The 24,081-nt window shown below is 41.3% G+C and overlaps 1 protein-coding gene across 2 annotated transcripts in view; it reads right to left on the bottom strand.

The window, feature by feature from the left end:
• Positions 1–24,081, bottom strand: part of LOC106547971 (guanine nucleotide-binding protein subunit alpha-14) — a 50,404-nt gene that overhangs the window by 8,690 nt on the left and 17,633 nt on the right. Inside the window, exons 2-3 of one of the 2 annotated variants that reach the window (XM_087715968.1) lie at positions 21,442–21,575; positions 60–214 (exon numbers count right to left, since the gene is read on the bottom strand). In XM_087715968.1, coding sequence (XP_087572094.1) covers positions 60–214; positions 21,442–21,575 — 289 coding nt within the window. Of the gene's footprint in view, positions 1–59; positions 215–21,390; positions 21,576–24,081 lie in introns of both variants that reach the window. The other variant, XM_087715966.1, reaches the window with a different exon arrangement.

Here is a 24,081-nt window from a genome sequence, read left to right as displayed (position 1 = left end):
TTTTTAAAAAAATATTTTTAAAAAGCCAAAGTGAAGTTTGACAAGATTATTATACTTACTATTTAGCTGAGTCTGACAATTGGTATTCTCTCCGTCGGTGGTAGCACTTTTGGATGCCTGGATCCTCCCATAGCCTCTTAATTGCTTCTGCATGTTTTCTTTCCAGGCTTACTATTTTGTCTGTTTGTACCTCTTCAATCATCTGGCTGTCATCCTGAAATGGGGAGTGACGGTAGGCATAGTTATAGATTGGGAAAAATCAGTTTGAACACAGAAAATGTTAAACTGGAGTTCATCAGCTCTTCTGCTAAGCAAAGCATAACCAAGAGCACCACTTAATTTGTCCAATTCAGCAATTGGAATGAAGCTTTACTTAACAAGCAATCCTTATAAGGTTGATTGAGATAACTGTGGCAAACATGTGATTTATGGAGGACAAGGCTAAATTTTTATTGCTTCCATGGTGCATCAATAGCTTTGAAAGGTGGAAGAGAAACCAACAACATCTAAGGAGGCTGTTTGGAGATGCATGTGCCTTGCTCTATTTGATGTATCTGAACTGCTTCCAATGAGATATGCAATCAGGAGTCTTAATGGCTGGCTCTCCCCACAACCAGAAAGACATAAACAACAGAATAACAGAGTTGGAAGAGACCTTGAGGTCTTCTAGTCCAACCCTCTGCTCAGGCAGGAAACCCTATACCATTTCAGACAAATGGTTGTCCAATCTCTTCCAGTGTTGGGGCATCCATAACTTCTGGAGGCAGGTTGTTCCACTGATTACACAGTGGAAGACACTATCTTCCATACTGACTACACAAATACCCTAATTAAAGCAGCCTTAAAAAAAAAAAAACTACCTATTGCTATTTGTTATTTCTAATGTACCAAATAAACACCTATCTGTTCATTTAAAAGTTTTCCTAAAGTGCAAAGTGATGAACAAAATTTCCAACTTGAATTTGGAGGTAACAATGAACCTTCTGAATTAAATATATGAAGACAAGGAAAACAAGAATTCACCCAGGTACACCAACTGTTGCAAGCACATAGCTCTCAGTGAAACTTAGAAATAGTAAGGGTACTTACTATCTGGGTACTTGAGAGACCGCCTACTGCCAATTACCTCCACTAGGCCAATAAGATCCCATAGATTAGGCCTCCTCCGAATTCCATCAGCCGGTCAATGTCGACTGGCAACTACCCGGAGGAGAGCCTTCTCGGTGGCTGCTCCGACCCTATGGAACGAACTCCCCGTGGAGATTCGTACCCTCACCACCCTTCAGACCTTCCGCGTAGCCCTTAAAACTTGGCTGTCCCGACAGGCCTGGGGCTAAAGACTCCAACCCCACCCGAATAGTATGACTGTTGTGCTTTTTAATGATGTATTGTCTTCATGTGTATAACTTGTTTTGTCCTTCCCTCCCCCTGAATTGTGACCCGCCCTGAGTCCCCCCAGGGAAAAGGGCGGCATACAAATAAAGTAAAATCTAAATCTAAATCTAGATCTAGTATAGCTCTTAAAATAGACAATAGACAACAATAATAGATTGTTATTACTTTGGGTTTCCCCCCTGTCCTTTCTCAGTGCTCATCTTTTAAGTGTATATATAATGAGTGTCCTCCAAGTGGAAAGGAAAAATGTTAAATAAATAAGCAAGCAAACAAGCAGTAACACATAGTGGCATTTGAATTTACTGGCCCAGAAATCAATATCCCAAATTATTTCTTGGATTTTTTTTCCAAAAAAAATCAAGAAAGAAAGAATCAAAATAAAAAAAAAGAAAGAAAGAAAAACAAGCAACTATGATCTTCTTAAAATCTGACGCCTAATGCCATACATGCTGGCATAACTTTTGGCAGCAATGTTCCATGATAGAAATGAATCTAAACCAAAAATAAATCTTGTCATTGCTAAAGTACTTGGCATTTCCACTTACACTAGGCTGTCTCTCTGATTCCTTTAGCATTAGTCAGAATGTGACTTTGAGGAATGAAGAAATCAGGCACTTTGGAAATTTTATACAAATGGCTGGGCAACAGATGAAAGCATTTTATTTGCATTGGACTATGTGAATAAAATTAACCTGACAGGCATGAAAAGATGTAGATTTCTCACATAAATTAAAAAAAACATGCTAGGTCTTTTGATTGTAATGTATTTTTACTAGTGCTGTTACTAAAAATTTTGGAATTTTGAAACGTTGATGGTAAGATTTTGGAGCTAACTATATAAAATAAACAGCTTTTCGTGTGAAATGAAGTTATTTTGTCTATTGTAAGTCGTATCACATATTAGATTATGATTTAAATTGGACACTATTAGGGATTAAAGATTCTGGGCAAAAATGTGTAAACCAAAAGTTTTGATCAGGATTGGAATTTACAAAATGATATAAAATGCTTCAGCTGTTAAAAATTAAAGAATGGGGTCAGAAATTATTAACTCTGATATCAGTAACAATGTATGCTTCTATGGATAACCAATCATCGAATGTTAATGAATGACAGATGTGAAACAAATCTGGCTTGATGCAGAAATAATAGAATCAAAAATATTGGATTAAAAAGTGTGGATTATAAACAGAAAAGGCATTTAAAGTGAAATACAAGTGAAAGCTCAAGAAAATGACCCAGATAAAAACATTTTACAGACTATTCAAAAGAAGCTGGCTGAAGTTTTAACAATTAAAAAGGAAATACAACTGTAGAACTTAGAACTGTAAACTGTCCAGAATTATTTGGTTGAGATGGGTGGCTATAAAAAGTTGAATGAATAAATAAATGCTTAACCAAGACAATTATAATATCTCTTTTCAGGGATTTACAAAACAGGCTTGTTAAAACTTCAAAGAACACTTTGTAATGGAAGAAAGAAGAATTGAAGAGAGATCAAATCGTATAACAATATTTTAATTAAGATTTTCAGAAATAAAAGGAAGGACTCTAAAACTAGTTTATTTGATAAAAGTTAAAGTAAGGAGAGGTAAATTTCAACCAGTCTTGTACAATGCCATTTTTTCATTGCAACCAATTTCAATGAAGAATATGTCAAGTCTTCCTACGGAGTCTGTTTCCAGCTCTGGTCAACCTCAAAAGGCTGGCACAACCTCAAAAGGCTGGCACAACCATTGCTTTCAATAAAATTACTACAGGTATTATAACTGCAGTCTTTTTATTCAACAGATGGTAAAGTTTGTAACATAAAGCTAATTGATATAGTAAAACATATAGAGAAAAAGGCAAACAATTAAAAACCTTGCAGTAAAGTGAATTGTTAATTAACACGGTTGCAGCTTATTTATATTTATAAAACCTGCTGCTTCCTTCCAGGAACATAAACTGAAATATTCTATTATAAAATCTATTTCTATTTGAAAAGTCATACCCAAGGTGGTCACCATAGTAACTAAGCACTGCCATTTTGTCTGTGTCTGTGCTGGGCTGGATATTATGCCTGCTACCCAGTAATAGCAGAGACGCACCACAATCGGTTCTTTGATTACAGCATTTCCATGCTATTTGAGGAGGGAGTGAAGTGAAAAATGCACTTGACCAAGATGTTCCTGTATATTCAAATCATACCAAGCCTGCTAGAAATCTGCTTATCTAAATGCTTAATTTACTGCTATCACCAGTTGAAACCAGCACACACTGAATTCCCAATAAATAAATTTTTCTTTTGCTGAAGTGATAAGGGACGTTGACAAAACCCCTACCATTTATTTAAAGTTTTTATCCCACTTTCCATTTCAAAACAGTGAAAATAAAATAGGACTGAAAATAAAGCGGGCAAGATAACATGCAACATCATAAGGGAACATAAATTAAGGTAGGAAAAAGGAAAATATAGACCACCTCCTTCAGCAAACAGATCAGTTTAGATGTCAAAACGCTGCCAGTATTAACAAAATGTTTGCTTGCCAGCAGCAACCATAAGAACAGAACTAAGCTGCCTAAACTTCCTTGCTAAAAAGTCCCAGCCATTTTTTAAAAAGCTCTCTTTCAAATTGCCCCTCAGAGAGAGAAAGGGGTCCTCGAAGAGTAGCTGAAAATGACAGTTGGTTTAGGAGGTTTTGCAGGATTAGCCAGGATTGGGTATTGTGATGTCCAATTGACATCGAGACAGAGTTAAAACTGAAGCCACACCTCTGTGCTCCTTGCTTCTGGTTCCAGTTTCAACGAGTCAAGACCACTGCAAAATACCTGAAAACAAGTCATAAGGGAACACACCCTACCCTCTGAACTCCCCCAATCCCTGGACCAACGCTAGGGTGTGAACCTGGCTAATCCTGCAAAAGCTCCTAAAACAACAGTTCAGGTAAGACCGTCATTTTCCGGAGGAATTTTGCAGGATTAGCCAGGATTGGGACATACCCAAGTTAACGTCCCTCAGGAGTGGCACTATTGGTCCTGGGCCCCTCATGCGCTATCACCTGTTGTAACACACTATGACCAAATGCCGCATCAGCCGATGCAAATGCTTCTAACCTGTAATGCCTGATAAAGGGAGACGGGGATGCCCACGTAACCACCCTGCAAACCTCCATGATAGGCACATGTGTAGCCCAGGCCGCCGAGGTAGCCGCGCTTCTGGTGGAGTGTGCTGTGATGTCCTGGGGCACCGGAAGGTGCTGAACCTCATAAGCCAATGTGATGGCCAGTTTGATCCACCTCCCTATAGTGGAGGAGTACACCCTCTTCCCCAGGGAAGACGGACAAAAGGAAACAAAGAGCACCTCAGACCTCCTGAGGTCCTCCATGCACCTCAGGTAAATGCGCAAGGCACGCGAGACATCCAGCCGGTGCCAAAGGCGCTCCCTATCATGAGATGGTTCCGGACAAAAATCCGGTTATACCATCTCCTGCAACCTGTGGAAAAGGGAGTTAACCTTGAGAACAAAAGTCGGATCCAGTTGCAGGACGACCCGATTATTGTGGAATGTACAAAGATCCGACCTGGAGGACAACGCCCCCAGTTTGGAGATGCAATGGGCTGAGGTGACCGCCACAAGGAACACTACCTTAAGGATTATGAACTTCAGGACAACCATCCTCAGAGGTTCGAGTGGTGCTCCTGTCATTGCTTGGAGAACCGTAGTGAGGCTTCGTGTCAGAAACATGTGGACTACTGGTGGACGGAGATTCCCTGCACCCTTCAAAAACCTCTTAATTAACGAGACCTGGAAAGTGGAAGCTGGGCAGCCCTTAGGCGCTCCCGCTCAATCTCCACACAACTATCTGCAGCCACTGTGACTCGGGATGCACCAGGTTCCCCTGTCTGAGGTCCACATCCCTCCCCAGGATCCTCCACTGACAGGCAAACCACATGTGGCACGGCCACTAAGATGAGCTCCGCTTTCTCTGATATCACTTTCCAAACTATCCCAGGGAGAAGGGGAAGAGGAGGGAAGGCATAGAGCAAGCCCTCTGGCCACGGAATCCGAAGCGCGTCGACTCCCTCCATCCCCCGAGCTGGGAACTGAGAGAAGAACCGATCCACCTGATGGCCGAACCTGGAGCAGATGGCCTGGAACAGTTTTGGAGAAAGGCTCCACTCCCCATGGTTGACCGTGGCCCGACTGAGCCTGTCAGCTTGATGGTTGTTCACTCCTGTGATATGCTCCGCCCTGAGTGATTGAAGATGCCTTTCTGCCCAGGTGCTGAGGGCCATAGTCTCAGTTCGAAGAGCCCTGGAGTGTGGGCAGCCCTGTCAGTTGACGGAGGCCTTCACCACCACGTTGTTGGTCAGCACCAAGACGTCTCGATCTCAAACATGGTCCTTGAAGTGCCGCAATGCCAAGTGAATCGCTTGCAGTTCCAGCCAATTTATATTGTGTTGAAGGTCCAACCAGGTCCAATGCCCCTGCACCATCTGGGACCCCAAGAGAGCTCCCCACCCGTACAAGCTGGCATCTGTTGTCAGGATGAGGTGCTCTGGCTCCCTGAACTCGCAGCTCTCGTGTAGCACTGGGGAGAGCCACCACATCAATGACAGCTGCACCTGTGGTGTCACTGGAACCTTTTCCTCGGAATTGCTGGAGTTTGACCTCTGATGCGGCAGGAGACACCACTGGAGCGGCCTCGTGTGTAGATGAGCCCAAGGCACCATGTATATGCAAGAAATGAATTTCCCCAGCAAGGGAAGCACTACTACAGGAACAAAACTTACTTACGATACTTACGATGGCCAGGGAAGATGGGGATATGGAGGTAAGCCTCCGTCAGGTCGATGGAGGCCATGAAGTCATTTGCCTGACCCCCGCCAAGATGGATTTAAGCGATGCCATCTTGAATCCTCTATAGATTAAGTGAAAATTTAGCAGTTTAAGATCCAGAATCGCCCTCCATCCTCCCGAATTCTTCGGAACAACAAAGAGATTGGAATAGAAACCTGACCCCATTTGGTCTGGTGGAATTGGTTCCACCGCCCTAATCTCTAGGAGGTGTCAGATCACCTGCCTCATGAGAGAACGTTTACCTTTACTCTTGGTGACTGAAAACGTCCAAAAGTGGTTCGGTGGAATGGAGAGAAACTCTAGGCGCAGGCCAAATCTGATGGTATTCAGAACCCAGGTGTCAGTGGTAATCTCAGCCCAGGCGTCAGCAAATAGAAGCAGTCTGCCGCCTAAGGGTGGGTTCTCTATTGACTTATCTGCCCCGGTGGTAGGGATGACCACCTCCCCCCAAAAAGGCCTCTTCCCCTGGGGTTGGAACCTAGGCCTATCCCTGGTGTAGTGCCTATCTGACTGCCTATCTGATCTCGGGAAATACCTGCTGTGCTGCGCCTCCTGATCTGAGTGATGATAGGACTGCTTCCGAAAGTAAGGTGCAGATTTTTGCTCTGACTTCTTTGCGGGCATAGGCATGACCTTCTTTTTATTCTTGTCCTCAATGAGGATTGAGTCCAATGGGGTACCGAAAAGGGATCCCCCGGAATAAGGTGATCATGCCAGGTGCCACTTGCCTTGTTCTCCGCTTGCCACCCTCTCAGCCACAGGAGACATCGGGAGGTCACCGAGGCCGCCATTGCCCATGAGGCATACTTCATGGCATGCAGAGTGGCGTCCACAGAGAATTGAGCAACAGCAACCAGATTGTTGAGATCTTGATGAATATGCACCTCCTCAGGTGGAATCCTTTCCTGCATCTGTTGTAGCCAAAGGATAGCCGTGCAGCTGAAGAACGATGCAGAGGCAGCTGCTTTGATGGCCCATGCGGAAGACTGGAATGTTTTACGAAGGGTCAGCTCCGCCTTCTTGTCCTCGGCCTTCAAGTAATCAGCCACATCACCGGACACCACTGTTGACGTGGCCGCCAATGCTACCACTGGAGGGTCCACTGTGGCACATGCAACGCTTCAGAGAAACCAGGTTCCATGATAAAGAACCTCCCATCACTGCTGCTGGGGTTGGGAAATGTTCCTGGCTTTTCCCACTGATTTTTAGCTACCTCTAGGAACAACTTAGGGGCAGGGATGTCTTCCTTCGGTGGAGAAGGCTCTGAGTAAACTCGATCCTCCAGCTTTTTCTCTAGACCACCCTCCTTGACACCTGACTTGGCGCCCTCCATCTCACCCAGTTGTGCTGTGGCCCAGGCCTTGCGCAACAGTGATTTGAACAAATCAGGAGGAAACAGACCAGAGAATGCTGGTGCCTCAGGTTTTGAAGGATCCTCATCATCAGACATATCTACCTCTCTCTGAACCTGATCCCCCGCCATGGAACTCTTGCTAGCCAGAGAAGGAGAAATAGGCCGGCGCACCTCCAAGGGGGAAGGCCTTGGCCTGGCCTGAGCAATGGCACCCCCCAGGGACCTTTGCCACCATCGCGGGTCACACAGACCCCTTCTGTAACCCAGCAGAAATTCCATGTGAAATTGCAGAGGAGATAAACCTCTAAATGCTTGCTGGAAGCTGCTCCATGTCTCTAACGAAGGAATCCTCCTCCTCCTCTTGTGCACAGCCAATGATGGCCTGATGGGACTATCTCCCCTGGCCCTCCTGCACTGAAAAGGATCCCTTAGATAGGGGGCCTGTTCCACCTTAAACAGTGGGGGGGAGTTGAAATGTCCCTGAGATACACTGGGGAATCCCCCCTGTGAAGAGACCTAGACCTGGATCTAATGGGCGATCTAGACCTCAAGGGAGAAATCAGCCCTGAACACCTGCTTTTCCAGGGCCCTGTGTCTCCTTTCCTCATCCTTCTGCAAGGCCTTGGAGGATTTTCCAGCTGCTGCAGTTTTTCGCAGTCTCACAGAGGCCCCACTAGAGGTCCTCTCCCCAGGAGACCATGGGGGGGAATCCGGCCTCTCCTCTGCATCTGCCATGGCACCAGGTCAGGGCTCCACCAGGTTCAGCTGACCAAAAAACAGCTTTCCCCAATCACTCACAGCCTCCACGCGACAAAATCAGCCTCTGGTAGACCTTTCCTGCCCCTTTTGCAAGCCACATGGCTCTGGGCTTCCTGGCATTGATCTAGGCCTGCAGGGTCTTGCTGCTGCCACCGCTGTAAAAAGGATGGCCACCCAGGAAGGCAGGGATGAAAATGAGGCTTCATAGTAGCCTCTGTCCCAGCCCATGCGGCCCGCAGGAATTGAGGCCCTCAAATGGCCGCCGTAACGGCGTCCTGCCTCTAAAGCCCCAAGAAGCAACTTTTAAATCCTTTACCGGCAGCCAGGAGTGAGCCACACTAAGGGGAGGCTTCCATGTATCAGATGGAGGCAAGGAGAAGAAGGCAGGGAGAAGGAATTTGCAGGATGGCACTGGATTGTTTTCGGAAGAATCAGGAACCAAAAGCAACCTGTCTTTCTTTGGCCAGACAGAGTTGAAACTGGGAACCAGAAGCAAGGAGCCCAGAGGCGTGGCTTCAAATTAACTCTGTCTCGAGGCCAATTGGACATCACAATACCCAATCCTGGCTAATCCTGCAAACCCCCCCTGGCAAAATCTGTCATTTCAAGGCCTATGAAGGGTGCCCAGGAAAGAACTGGGTACCAAGGCAGCAAATGAGACCTAAATGTAACCTCAGGGAATAGTCTGTTTGTGGCATTTTGGGTTACTAGAAATTCAAAACCGTTTTCAAAGGAACAGCGTGATTCTTCAAGCATGCACTTATTGGTGCTTATTCCAAAAACCATTCCGAAAAAGTGCACTGGGCCTCATGAAAGTCCAGTGCAGCTTTGCTGCTCATTAAAGCACACTATCTTGGTGCAAGCCGGAAAAATAAATGCAACTACTTTAAGGAACGAAGGTTATAAAAGCTTTCTAAGCTCAATAAAGCTTATAAATCAGCAACATTTCCTTTTTTTTCACACTCGGTAGACACCTGGAAAAAGAAATCAGATTGCTTTCATGAAGAGCCAAATGCTGCTGTCTGCCTGACCTAATTATTTCTTCTAACCCAGCTACTTCTACATAAATTAGGAATATCTTGCCTTTCTTGCGTTACGGTTCCATATATGCAGTTTCACCTATACCAGCCCCTTATCAACTGGCTTGAATTAAGTTAGAAAAGAATTAAAAATTATTTTATTTCAGTCTCCTTTTTATTATGTTATAAATGTTAGCACTTTGTATTGTTTCCAAAATGAAGTAGCCATCATAGATGACGCCATGGGTTTTACTCTATATTCACCCTATTGACTGACTTCAATATTCAACCCCTTCTCTATTGCACCTCTAGCCTTCTCCCTTCATCTTCCTATACCTAAAACATTGATGCTGCCATGTTCTCTCTTTCATATTCTGCAGTACAAGTAGTTGTGGTGGCCATGGGGGCGCAGTGGTTAGAATGCAGTACTGGAGACTACTTCTCTTGACTGCCAGCTGCCCACAGTTTAAGTCTCACCGGCTCAAGGTTGACTCAGCCTTTCATCCTTCCAAAGTCAGTAAAATGGGGGCCCAGATATTTGGGAGCAATATGCTGACTCTGTAAACCACTTGGAGATGTCTGCAGAACCCTGTGAAGTGGTATTTAAATCTAAGCGCTATTGCTATTGCTAGTCCTTGACTTACACAAATGAGCCAAAAATCTCTGTTACTAAACAAAACAGTTGTTAAGTGAATTTTATACCATCTTACGACCTTTCTTGCCACAATTGTTAAGTGACTCACTGAAGTTCTTAAGTTAGTAATATGGTTTGTAAGTGAATCTGGCTTTCCCATTGACTTCGCTTTTCAGAAAAATCACAAGAGAGATCATGTGAGCCCAGTCACGCATCTAAATTTTGATCACATGATCATTGTTGCTGCATCGGTTGTAAGTGTCAAAAATGGCTGTTGTAACTTCAAACACTTGTTAAATAATGGTTGTAAATCAAGGAATATCTATATTTCAGTGCAGTAATTTAAACATCCCAGAGTATTGCAGTAAAGCTGGGAGATTGAAGAAAGTTGTACAATTTGTGATGGAGGTTTGCCAGAAGAAGCAAGGAAATTATGGTACTTGGCTTCTCAGAATCTGAATGTCCAGAGTACGTAAACAGCAGAACAGAGGAAACAAGGACGGAAGGTAAATGGTGGGTGGGGGAGGGGAGGGATAAGGTAATTAAATCATAAAATGAAAGAAGGAACTTCTTTGGAAGCCAAAGTGAAGCCTGAAGTGGAATTTGAAATAGGTCTGCCGATAGGAGAGGGAAGTAACCTTTTTCTATGGATAAACACTTAATGAATTATTATTGTGCTGTTACAAGGGTGTTGGGTGGAGATAGGAATTTGCATCTACTTTTGCATGCAGACAATGTTCTTTTCATGGCCAGAATGACTTGCAGCAAATTGTAAAATAAGTACAGTTCAATTGGGGGGGGGGGGGACGACGACGACAGATCTGAAAAATAATATGCAGAGGACCAAGGTAATTGTAATTTATTTGGAAAACAGGGTGTGATACAATTGATAAAATCCTCCAAAAATGAGAGTCCCATGAGGTTTAAAGAACAGAAGGCAACATATGAACAGGAAATGTATGAGGTGGAAATTAGAAAGGGAAGAGTGTGCATATGTGTCTATCCAGCATGCATGTAGGGTCTAAATTTTCCCATAAGCAAACCTGAGAAAACAAACATCTGTAACCCTTCCAATTTTTGATAGAATAATTCCAAAGTCAGTGCTTTAGACCTATACTGGACCTCTTTGCTTGTTCAAAATATCTGTATTTTTCCCCACAGGAAATAATTCCATGTGGAATAATAATTCCACAATGGAGAATAATTAAGCCAAATTAGTGAGCTCCGGTAGGAAACACTAGGCTATAATGACTGCCAAATTCTCTACATCCTGCATGGAAATACATCACAGGGTTTTTTATGTAGGGGAAAAGTGGAGGATGAAATGGAATGCATGCCATTTTGAACTCCTGTACAAAACACCAAAAATAAATTCAGGAAAACTGAATGAATTGTAAAATAATATAATGTTGGTCACCCAACAGTGGGCAGACTTCAGTGGTGGGTTCCTACCACTGGAACTGGCAGCGACCCAGGACTGCCACCCCCCAAAACTAGTTTTCCTGGTGGCTGCCATCTTGTTTTTTTGCTTCTGAGCATGCACAGAGCAATTTTAGTTGTACTGTGCATGCGTGCACAGTGCATCCCTGAGCGAACCAGCAGTAATCTCTGCTGGAACCCATCCCTGGCATATTTGTGATTCCTTTTCTCACTGAATCCTCATCTCCTCTTCTTTCTCCATCACTTCCTCCTGGCTCCGCTACTTATCAGCAGTTATAACAGATTATAATTTATTAGTTGTTCCAGTAAGAGATAGGACATGAAAATACATAGATAAAATAAGAATGGAACATGTCCAGAGTTGTATCTTTCACCTTGAATAAATAACAATCTTTCATCTTTGATCCTACCGCATCATCCAGATTTATGAAACCAATTCATGTCCTCTCAGGGGAAAAATATTCAGTAGCTGTAACAAATCAGGAAATGAAACCCTCTCTAGCTAATTTGGATGATCACAAGACTGTACATAAAACTTAAGTTAAGATTTTTTTAAAAAAATCTATTGCGTATTACTGTAAAGTCTTAATTATTTTGTTTAGCAGAAGAGACCAATTTACCTACCCACCATAATGCTTAGATAGCGTGTCTCATTCTGGAACCCATGCCCCGTACATTTTATTAGGATTTTAAAGATTAAATATACTAAAATTACACTCCTGTGCTTCATTTAGAATCACAATTTATAAGGCAACATTAACTGACTTACATAGCACAAATTCTGTGATGGCCATTCATTGATTTTTGTAGATGTTTACATAACCAGCTGCCAGTCATCTCAGAATTTAGCATATTTCCCTTACTTAATTAACAAAGGGATTTACATTAATTTCCAGTTGAATATTTAATCCTAAATCACATAATCAAGATCACCTGCTTAATCTAACATGCCACCGTGGTTTTAACCAAGGCCAGAAGAAATAATGCAGCATAGAATTACGTTAATGGCAGAGCAAATGAAATAGCCGTTCTTGGGGAGAAATTCAAATGACAAAAAGTGGTATATGAAGAAATGAACATTCCTTTCTTCTCTAGAGTGATGGTTTAAAATTGGGACATTCTTTTCTTTTAGCTTTAAAAAACAATCTCAGGGAATCCCTTAAAAATGCTTATAATTCTAATTTTATTTGGGTGATGTGGAGAAGATGGTGAAGTACTGTAGTGGTTTCTATTATTTTAATTAATTTCACACCACAACTCCTAAATATGGGATTAATAATACTGATCTAATATATCAGGAGGATGCCCAAGTACCTGAATGTAAGTAAATAATAGGAACTAAAAAAAAAACCGCCATGAATTTATATTATTAAAACTTCTATACCTCAACCTGGCATCTATAATATTTGAGGACAATAGTATCAATTTATATTTCACAACAAAGAAGATAGGCTTTAATGGAGAGAAAATTCCATATCTAATTTATGTGTAAATCAATACTTTCCAAGAGTTTATATAAGTTCAGGTCTTAATTGAATCGATCTTCCTTCCTTTTCTTTGTACACATTAGCTACTTTCTTCGGATGGACATCTCTTTCTTGAGGGACCCAAACTACAAACACACAGGCAAGTCAATTTCAATGTGATTTATAACTGCTTTTGGCCAGCAAATGAAACAGAAACGGAAAGAAAAAGAAAGCCAAAATAGATAAGCAGAAATAGCATAGACAATAATCCATCTTAAATCCTACTGTGAAACCTTGGATGCTAAATAACAAAACTTTACAACAACATTGTATAAATAAACATTTACCAGCAACTAGAAAATAGACATAGAAACTGTCTGAATGCCTGGGATTGTTGCTATTTGGGGAGAAATAAGACTTTGGTGCAATGTTCTATAACTCCTGCAATATAAAGGTGTGTGTTATTGATCAACACAAGAGCACAAGCAATGAGCCCGGAGGAAACTCATGTATCTATCCCATAATGGTGCTGAAGGAAGGGCAGTACAGTGGGATCTGGAAAAACCCAACAATCGTTGGAATAGGCCAGAGGGCAAATTGTAGGGAGCCATGCCTCTTGGATTAAGAGTTTTTACTACCCTATAAAAACTGGGCAATTGGAATTAAACTGCAACTCAGTTCAGAATAATTGTTGGGTGATCAAATTTCTAGGTTGAGCTTGACCAAGGTTACATAAAAGGAGTTTCTGCTTAAGAGACTTCTCCGAAGTGGATTAGAAATTATTGCTAGGAATATAGTAGCCCAACAATGCCTGGTGTTACATACTGACAGTCAAATGGTAGGTTCCACCAAGGTCCTCCGATCCAGCGGGAAAATACTGAAAGCTGATTGGACGAGCCATTTGACAGCTCCCTATAAAAGGGCTAGCTGTCAAACGGGCCGGTGCTGGATTTGTAAATAGTTATCTCATAAAGAGCTGTTGTTTGTCACTGAAGCCTGAGTCTGTCCCATCCATTCACCTGATCTAACACCTGGTGTAAATGCTTTTTAATATTAGCTTTCATTATGTTTGAGAGCATCAAGACTCTGAGACTACTATGCAGACACTCAGTCCAAAGTAGAAGTTTACAAACAAGGTCTTGAAATGCCAAACAAATGTAAATATTGATTTCATTCTTATTTTCATTCAAAAGGATAAATGCAGACGCCGAACCAGCAGTAATGCCAGTAGCAACCCACCCCTGGGAGGAGGGTCTGGGCCCTGGTGGGATGGAAAATCAGTCCAAGGCCTGCAGTGACCAGGGGGGGATGAGGTCAGACACAAATACCTAAGACCCGAAGGGACCAGGCAGGGCAGGATGGGAGGAAATAGGAGGAATAGGTGGGTGTGCCTGCAGTTTAAGTGTGCAATTGGTGACAGGGAGTGGGTGGGTCATAATGGCGAATGACCATGGAGTATTGTAGTGGCCATAACTTCAAAACCGAGTTGCAAGTTGCTTTTTGGAGGAGGGGGTCTATCATAATCTTGGTTGCTAAGTGACTGATGATAAATCAAACATTATCTGTATAGATAAGGTATTTTTGGAAAGCAAACTAAAAACAGCAAGGAAATTGAAGATCTCGTTCAATGCCATTTCTTACCACATTTTCCTCTCTAGACTGGACTATTCTAGACTCTTCCTTAAATGCAATGATAGCAGCCTAGAAAACGAAGTTATGAGAATCACTGGAGGATTTGGCCACAGGAAGGGATTCGATCATGTCAGGCGTACTATAGATAACCAAGCAAGCCGATTCCCTCTGCAGTTCAGAAATAGAAATTAAATAGCTGTTCTGCTTCTCCTTAAAGCCCAAAATCTCCACAGAAAATTATTTCTACTGTACATTCACTCTTACCATTATCATTACCAAGTACTGTACGTGAAAGATGATATCTTGGATCTCTTTTTTTCCAAAACTAAATAAATTCAGTTTCCTCAGTAATTGTTTCTAGGATTTATCAGTGAAGGACTGGCCTGCAGTTACTCTGCCAGTGAAAACAGAGCTTGCGAGGGCCATATGCGGCCCTCCCGGGCTCTGTTTCTGGTTGTAATGGCCTCCTGCAGCCCTCTGCCAGCAAAAACGGAGCCCGGGAGGGCCGCACACGGCCCTCACAGGCTCCATTTTTGCTGGCAGAGGGCTGCTGGACATTGAGCTAGCCATGCCCACTCTGGCCACACCCACCTACTCAGTCCTCCGAGTGGGTGGATGTGGCCATGCCCACTCAGGCCCTTAGATCAAACACAACCCTGATGTGGCCCTCAATGAAATCAAGTTTGACACTCCTTCTTTTATACATTGTCAAAAATTCTTCTTTTTAATGTATTTACAATGCATATTATAGTGGAAACTATATTTCTACTGGTGTGGAAGTATAATCATATTTGCTCTTTTTAAAGCCATGAGCCATTGTTAATTTATTTTTTATTTGATATCAACATGTGGGCTACAAATTCTCCATCCCTGCAGCACAAAAAGAGTAGTGAATTCAAACAAATAATAGAGAACTTTGAAGGAAAAATATTCTGATAGGTTATTTAAGGTGAGAGGCGGGTGAAAAGGATTCTTTTTTTGTTTCAGAGATAACTTAGAAATAAATATTAGAGAATATCTAAATATAAGAAATATCTAAAATAAAAATATGAGAACAACAGTTCACTTTTTTGTCAGAATGCAATCTACAGGAAACTAATATAAAACAAAAGCAATGCAATTAAAACCCAATTGAAAATCCAAACGTAGTAAAAAGAATGAACAAAAGCTGTCATCCCTCCAAACCAGGTTCTAGATTTCTTGAAAAGCCAAATAATGAATCCATAACTGTTGTTTTATTGTTTGTCTCACTCATTTGCCCGGGCTGCTTTCTTTTCACTGTACCCACCTAGTTTTACAGGGAAGTGCCTTAACACTTGTTGTGACAATAGATTTTGTTTTTCAGCCAGTGTGTTGCAGATGACTGATGCTGAGTTGTGGTGACCCAACTTGGGACTGATCCAAGGTCACCAAACTGACTTCCATGCAGGGGTGAAATCCAGCAGGTTTTGACAGGTTCTAGAGAACCGCTAGCAAAGATTTTGAGTAGTTCGGAGAACCGGTAACGGAAATTTTCAGTAGTTCAGAGAACTGGCAAATGCCACCTCTGGCTGGCCCCAGAGTGGGGTGGGAATGGAGGTTTTGCCTTATCCTTCCCCTGCCACGCTCACCAAGCCATGCCCACAGGACTGGTAGTAAAAGAAATTGAATTTCACCACTGCTTCCATGTTTAAGTGATGACTTGAATTAGGCTCTCCCAGCTTCTAACCTAATACCTTAGTCATTCAGCCAACCTGAGTCTCATATGAGACTTGTATTCTCCATGCCCTGGAATGCTGTCAGGTGATGTAAAGAACACTGCTTTTCACAATGACCAATCAGACACTTCCGAAGTGCAACAAGTGAGAAATGATGGACTCCTGTGATTATTCATCTTCAATGGGTATATTTGGAGGCATATTGTATCCAACTCAGAGATAACGATGAAACTTCATGACTAATCAATTCTCTGTAAAGCCATGCAAAAGTGTCTTACGGCTACAAATTCCATGGTTGATTATGCATAAAAAAGTGCTTTATTCTGTCTCATCCAAATCTCCTTCTATGTGATTCTTGACTCTAGCGTTTCAAAAGAGACAGAACTTCTCCTTTTCTTCTTCCAAGCCATTGGCAGGTATGAAAGTTCATGTCCACATGTGAATGTCAAGTTAAACTGATTTATTGCTACTCGTTCCTATGTACAGAAATCTTCTCAATTAAGATCAGCATCTGGTAGGAGTTAGATAAGGGTCAATGGAATTCGAAGGGGGGGGGAATTGGACTTAGCTCACTTGTAGCTTCACAGAGATTCTAGGTTGATACCTCTTTTAACTCCACCCTCAGGTTCTCTCACCCTTCCCCTACATCTATCCATGATTGTACACACTTTGATAATATTCTCTCTCAGTTGTCTTTTTCTAGTCTGAGATGTACCAGATATTCTTTCTCTTAAGGTAAATATTTGATTGGTCTCTTCTGCTCCTTTCCAGCTCTATTTCAAATGCAACAGCCAGTATTGTACGAGGTATTCCAGATGACATAACACAGGGCATTATCCTGTTGGCATTTTATTTCCAATCTCTTTTCTAATTACCCCAAGCATGAAATTTGCCTTTTTGACAGCTTGTAAAAAACAGTTTCCCTCCAACTGTATTATTACACATGACTACACTAACTATCTGTATGAATAGACAGGTAAGAGCTGGAAGAATTAAAAATTTTAAAAAATTAAAAGAAATATTTGTTTATATCCTTTATTTATAAAGGACATAAATAAATAAATAAAATGAATCAATTTAACTTTCTCGACAGCAATCTATGCCTAATTAATTTTGCCTAACAGCACTTTACATTACCAAGTCATAGGTCTCTTTGTTTTAGTCAGGTATATATTTACATTACACTATCTTGCAGAGTGAGCCATAAAAGGATGGGAAAGGGTGATCAAATAGGCTAGATGCTCTAGCTAGATTCTGTAGAGATTCATATATAGGTAGTCCTCGACTTACAACAGTTCATTTAGTGACTGTTCAAAGTTACAATGGCACTGAAAAAAGTGACATTTTTCACACTTATGACTGTGGTAGCATCCCCATGGTCACGTGATTTGCAGTGTCCAGGGGTCATCTGATCCCCTTTTGTAACCTTTTGACAAGCAAAGTCAGTGGGGAAACCACATTCATTTAACAACCGTGATACTAATTTAACAACTGCAGTGATTCACTTAACCAAGGTGGCAGGAAAAGTCATAAAATGGGACAAAACTCACTTAACAAATTTCTCACTTGGTAACATTAATTCTGGATTCAATTGTGGTCATAAGTGGAGGACTAGCTGTATACCATACAGGTAGCCCTTGGGTTACAGCCACTTGTTCAGCAACTCTTCAAATGAAGGACACTGACAACCAGTCCTTCAAACTGTGGCTCTTGCCGCACCCTTGCAATCACATGATTGTCATTTGTGATCTTCCCTGCCAACTTCCCATAAGCAAAGTCAGTGGGGAAGCTGGCCAGAGGTTGCAAGTCACTCCAGTCAGTTGCTCACAATCCTGCTGTTTTATCTCTTGAGGAGAGCCAGGTTGTAGTGTGCAAATACTCATACATCTAGGTTCATTTGCAACATGCCGTAGCACGCCTGCCTGTCTGCACTCATGCCACACGGCAGCACCCATGGCCTATGCCCACATGCACTCCACAGCATTCACCTGCCCACTGGCCTGTTTGCAAGCCACCAAACCTAAGACTTCTTGTGATCAGGACTTGCCACTTCCTGCTGGATTCCCCATTGACTTTGCTTATTGGAAGCCAGCAGGAAGTAGAAAGTTGTAGTGACGTGTGATCCTTGCTTAACCTGCCATCCTTGCTTACCAATGGCAATGGCAACTGCTGGGAATGCTGTTGCTAAGCACTGCAGTCATGTGGCATCATGCTTGATGAATGCATCACTTAGCAACAAAAATTCTGGTCCCAATTACCACCATTAAGCAAGGACCACCTGCAGTTTGGCTTTGGTATTTTGCCTCCTGCTGAAATTTCATGTTTCATGTTGGAAGCAGCAGGTGGATAGCATGCAATTCTTTGCTTAATTTTCCTTCCCAAATTCAATGCAGAAGAGACAAATTTGTGGTGTACAAATTGTGAAAACGCAAAAGCTGTAACTATGTCTTCTGTGATGGGCCTAGACAAAATATTGCCAGCACACCTAAAGCAAAGATGTATAGTGCCATGACTATGGCTTTCCTGGTTATAACAGATAGTTGTGAAAGCTGGACCATCAGAAAAGTTGAGGAAATAAAAACAAATGCCTTTGAATTGTGGGGGAAAAATGTAGAAAGTGCCTTGGATGTGGACAGAGAGAAAGACAAACATTGAATCAAACCAGACAGTTCAGTGGAAATGCTAATGATGCATTTGAAGCTTAAATATTTGGGACACATAATGAGAAGACAAAAATCATTGGAGGAACCTGTTTGATGCAAAATCAAAGTGGTAAAAAAAAACCAGCAGAAGACTGTATGACTAGATACTATCACTATAAAACAAACATGAGCTTTGAATACTTTAAGAAGAAATTATTGAGAGATAATCCTGGTGAAATGATATCCAACTGATTGACTATCAAATTGGTGACAAGTGTTAATAGCCACATAGAAATTCTTCAGAACCATCTGTCCCCAGGCTGCCACTTCAAGTCTCCCAGTGGTGCATCCATTGCTCCTATAATCAAATCAATTCACCTTGCTATTGTCAAGGTTTCTGAATTTCTTTTCCAAGAAATTTTCCCATTGCTACCCGACCAAGTGGTTCCCAAGCAGTTTAACAACATAGTCCAAGGAAGTGGAATTAAAGACTGGTCAACATCTGGCAAAACCTACCTGATAATGAAAGATCCAACAAAAGGACGGCACCAGCTAACTACAGACCGATTATGCAGGGGTGAAATTCAGCAGGTTCTGGCAGGTTCTGGAGAACCGGTAGCAGTAATTTTGAGTTGTTCAGAGAACCGGCAAATACCACTCTGGCTGGCCCCAGAGTGGGGTGGGAATGGAGATTTTGCAATATTCTTTCCCCAGGAGTGGGGTGGGAATCAGGATTTTGCAGTATCCTTTCCCTGTCATGTCCACCAAGCCACGCCCACAGAACCAGTAGAAAAAAAATGTATTTCACCACTGCAATTACCTGCTTATTAACAACTTTCAAATTGCTAACTGGTGTGACAGCTGATGCAGCCCTACAACATCTACTTGGAAAGAAGCTTTGTGCTCCACTTGGGCACAAAGGAAACTAGTCAAACAGCAGAGGGACAAAAGATCAATAGAGTAAAACTGAAGGAATCAAGATACCTTATGGAAATAATATCAAGTGTCTGGATGAAGACAATGGTTACACATACTTGGATATCCTTTAGGTTGACAACAAAAAGCACACTGAAGTCAAGAAGAAGTCTAAAATGAACCATCGGAATGAAGGAGATCTTAAAGTCCAAACACAGTGGCAGAAATAATATCATGGCAATTAAAACCCTGGCAATTCCCGTCATTAGGTATACAGGTGGAATAGTGGATTAAGCTCAAGCAAAATTAAAATGGTCTGGCTAGAAAGACCTAGAAACATGATGACTATAAATCATACCCTTTATCCATACAATGATAGACTCTACTTACCAAGGAAAACGAGTGGACATGGACTGTTTTATGCACACTAGAGAATTGAAGAATAAACAAGGACATTGGAAGAATATCTGAAGTACAGGGACGAAGATGGAATTAAGCGACTACATTATGAAGGCTTACTCAGTATTGGAGAGATCAAAAGCCTTACATGGCTAGTATATACAAAACTACCAGGCAAAACAGATAATAATAAAACCTGGCAATAGCTAAAAGCAGGAAACTGGAATAAAGAGACAAAGAGACTAATTCTGCCTGCGCAAGACCAAACCTTAATAACAATTACAGACAACATCAAAATTGAGAAGGCAGTAACAGACAGCAAATGCCGCCTCTGCAAAGAAGCTGAAGAAACGACGGACCACCTAGCTAGCTGTTGCAAGAAGTTTGCACAGACTGACTATAAACAACAGCATGGCAAAGAATGATGCATTGGAATATCTGCAAGATATGTGCTTGCAAGCCAAAACTAGTGGGACCACAAAATAGACAATGTAATAGAAAATGAAGATGCTAAAGTGCTCTGGGACTTTAGAATTAAAACAGACAAGCACCTGCCACATAACACCCCAGACTTAACCATTGTTGATAAGAAAGACAAAGGTCTGGAGAGTAGACATTGCAATACCCAAAAACAACAGATTAGAAGAGAAAAAAATGGGAGAAAATCACAATACACACAGACCTGTAGCTAGAAATAGAACCACTGTGGCAAAATAAATTCTTGTGTGCAATGAATATAAAATATATATTTGCTTGGAACAGCTTACACCCTGTGATGACACCATCAAAACAGCTGCCTACTCCACATCCTTGGGAAGGACTCAATAAGGGGATAACATGCTTAGCAATCTAGTCTAAGAATCTGGCTGACTGTGTCACCTACAGCAATAAGCTGCTATCTTCAAATGATGGTCCAGATTTTTGCAATCCAGATCTGGTGACCTTAATGCAGCCTCCTTTGCATATGCACATAAACCCATCACACTGTGAAATAATGCATGTTTTAGCATAAGGTTGAAATTCTTGGTTAGAATCCATAGAATCACTATGTATTTCCAGCTACTCAATACCTGCACATGAAATAATCATTCCTTACCCAGAATGACTGAATGGATTTATACCAGAACATTTTTACTTAATCTGATTTATATAATAAACAGCAGAAGTGATTTCATTTTATGGGCAATAATATACCTTGCTTTGTTCAGATGAGTATGGTATTTGTAAAGCATCCATAGCGCTCACCATAGCTTGGATAGCAGAATATATGTTATGATAAACCAGTTTTGTGTAGCTTTTCCTCTCTTCTTCTGAAAAGCCTGATCCATGAATTATCTTCATCTGCTTGATAAATGTACTTTTCCCACTTTCTCCTGTACCTGCAAGAAAGGAAAGGGATAATTAAGCAACATGGTGGCAAATTTTTAAAGGGAAGGGAGATTTTATTCCCTCATGCTAATATCAACTGACGCACATACTGTATAGGCCTACCCAAAAAATAACAAATATAGCACGTGTAAGTAATGAGACGGCCTGAAGCACAGTCACAAAATTTCAGTTTTTATATAAACAATAACATACATATGATTAAATGCTTTTAAGTCATAAACAAAGTCAGAGGCAGGGATTGAATCCACAGGAATCTGAAAGAATGTTATTGAAAATCTTTCTAATACACCTACATACCTATACTTTGGAAAGAAAATTCTTCAAAAAGTCACAACAGAAAATCCCCTCTTCAGGTAAATTTACAATTGACATATGTAGCATAATAATATTCTCTTAAAGTGTTACTAAATAATCTACTTAGATATTGTACATTATAACTTTAAAAGGAGCACACTACATTTTTTTTAAAACCCAAATATTTTCCCCATGCCACCACTAGAGGTCTCTCAATACCACAAATGAAAATATTGAGGGATTGAAAAATTCAAATGCTTCAGAATGATCTGAAAATCCCTGTATCTCCAGTATGGTTTGCAAATTACTGAGGAGATTTTCAAATTGAGTAATGAAGCTAATTATTTCTAGCAAGTTCTCTCTGCATGCACTGGTTATTTTTAGGTATACTGTATATGTTTTAAAAGTTTAGATTATTATTTATCTTTTGCTTCTCCTCTTTCACTTCACCAATACAACACTATGGCTTCTCTTCATTTTCTCTTTTTTAACCTCTCCTTAATAGCCTCTCAACGTTTTTTTTTTTTTTAAAACCAAAGTGATTTGGCCTGCAGAAAGCTTCTGTCTTTGAATTCACTAAACAATATGTTTCACTGGTGGAATGTACTGGCTGGGCTGCTGATTCAGTTCTACAGAGGAATTATTGAGTCTGCCAACTGTACCTCTATAACTAGACAGACACAGACTTCAATGGATAATTTGAACTGCAGAAAAAACAATGTCTATAACTTGCCTTCCACTGAGGACGATACTGCATGAGTCAAAAAGAGGGCTGTGAAAATATCTACAGACCCCGCACATCCTGGACATAAATTGTTTCAACTTCTACCCTCAAAAAGACGCTATAGGGCACTGCACACCAGAACAACTAGACACAAGGACTGGTTTTTCCCCAAAGGTCATCACTTCTGAAGCTTGTCTTCAGAAGTTGTAGGTTCTTCATCACTGGAGATTTTAAAGAAAAGCCTGGACAGCCACTAGCTGGAAATGGTATAGGGCTGTGATGGCAAACCTATGGCACACGTACCAGAGGTGGCACGCAGAGCCAACTCTCTGGGCACGCCAGCCATCACCCGTTGTTCTTCTGGGTTCTGGCACACACATGTGCGCCAGCCAGCTGGTTTTCCTACCCACACCCGAAACCAGAAGACCAGGTGACCAGCGCACATGCGCACACCGGAAATCAGAAGCTCAGATTCCTGACATGTGCATGCGCAAGGGGAGCTGCCCTTCTGGTTTCTGGCACTAAATCCCCCCTCCCGTGCACTCTCATTTCAGCACTTGGTTCCAAAAAGGCTTGCCAACATTGGTATAGGGACTCCTTTGTTTTTTAATTGAGAATTTTGGGGAAAGAAAACTTTTACAAATATTTACTTCCCCCCCTCCCCCAACCTCCCCTTCACCCCCCCCCCAACTTCCCAGAACCAATACAGGGTATAAATCTTTAACAAAAGCATTCTAAAATAAACTTTAAAAAATGTTAATATCATATTTCATTTGAGCTTTAACTCCTCCTTGCTAGGTTAGTTCTAAACAGATTATATCATTCCTTGTTTCTTCAGTCATAAACTATCTGGAATTTCTTAGTCCCATATTTATTTTGAGTATAGTCAATCCATCTTCTCCACTCCAGTTTATATCTCTCGTTTGAATGGTCCTTGAGATATGCTGATATTTTAGCCATCTCAGGTAGGTTTGTTACTTTCAATGTCCATTCTTGAATAGTAGGCAAGTCTTCCTTCTTCCAGTATTGTGCCACCAGCAGTCTAGCTGCAGTTATTAAATGCAAAATCAGGTTAATCTGATTACAATCAGTAATTATACCTAACACAAATAACTGAGGGGTAAACTTTATTCTTTTTTAAGAACATCTTGCATAATCCACCATATTTTTATCCAAAATGCTTTAACCTTTTTACAAGTCCACCATATATGAAAGTAAGTAGCATCAGCACAATCACATCTCCAGCATTTAGGTTGTAAATTCAGATACATAGAGGCCAGTTTTTTAGGATCTAAATGCCATCTATAAAACATCTTATAAAAGTTTTCTCTCAAATTTAGGGCTTATGTAAACCTTACATTTCTTACCCAGATCTTTTCCCATGTATCCAACATTATTGGTTCTTCAAAATTTTGGGCCCACTTTATCATACAGTCTTTAACTAATTCTGTTTCCGAATCCATTTCTATTAATGCATT

The sequence above is a fragment of the Thamnophis sirtalis genome, unplaced genomic scaffold, assembly GCF_051295495.1.
Source record: "Thamnophis sirtalis isolate CommonGarterSnake01/CBP01778 unplaced genomic scaffold, rThaSir2_p1.2 scaffold_5, whole genome shotgun sequence".
Taxonomy (NCBI): domain Eukaryota; kingdom Metazoa; phylum Chordata; class Lepidosauria; order Squamata; family Natricidae; genus Thamnophis; species Thamnophis sirtalis.
Note: the sequence above shows the minus strand (reverse complement) of the source record. Positions and strands in the feature narration are given on the sequence as shown.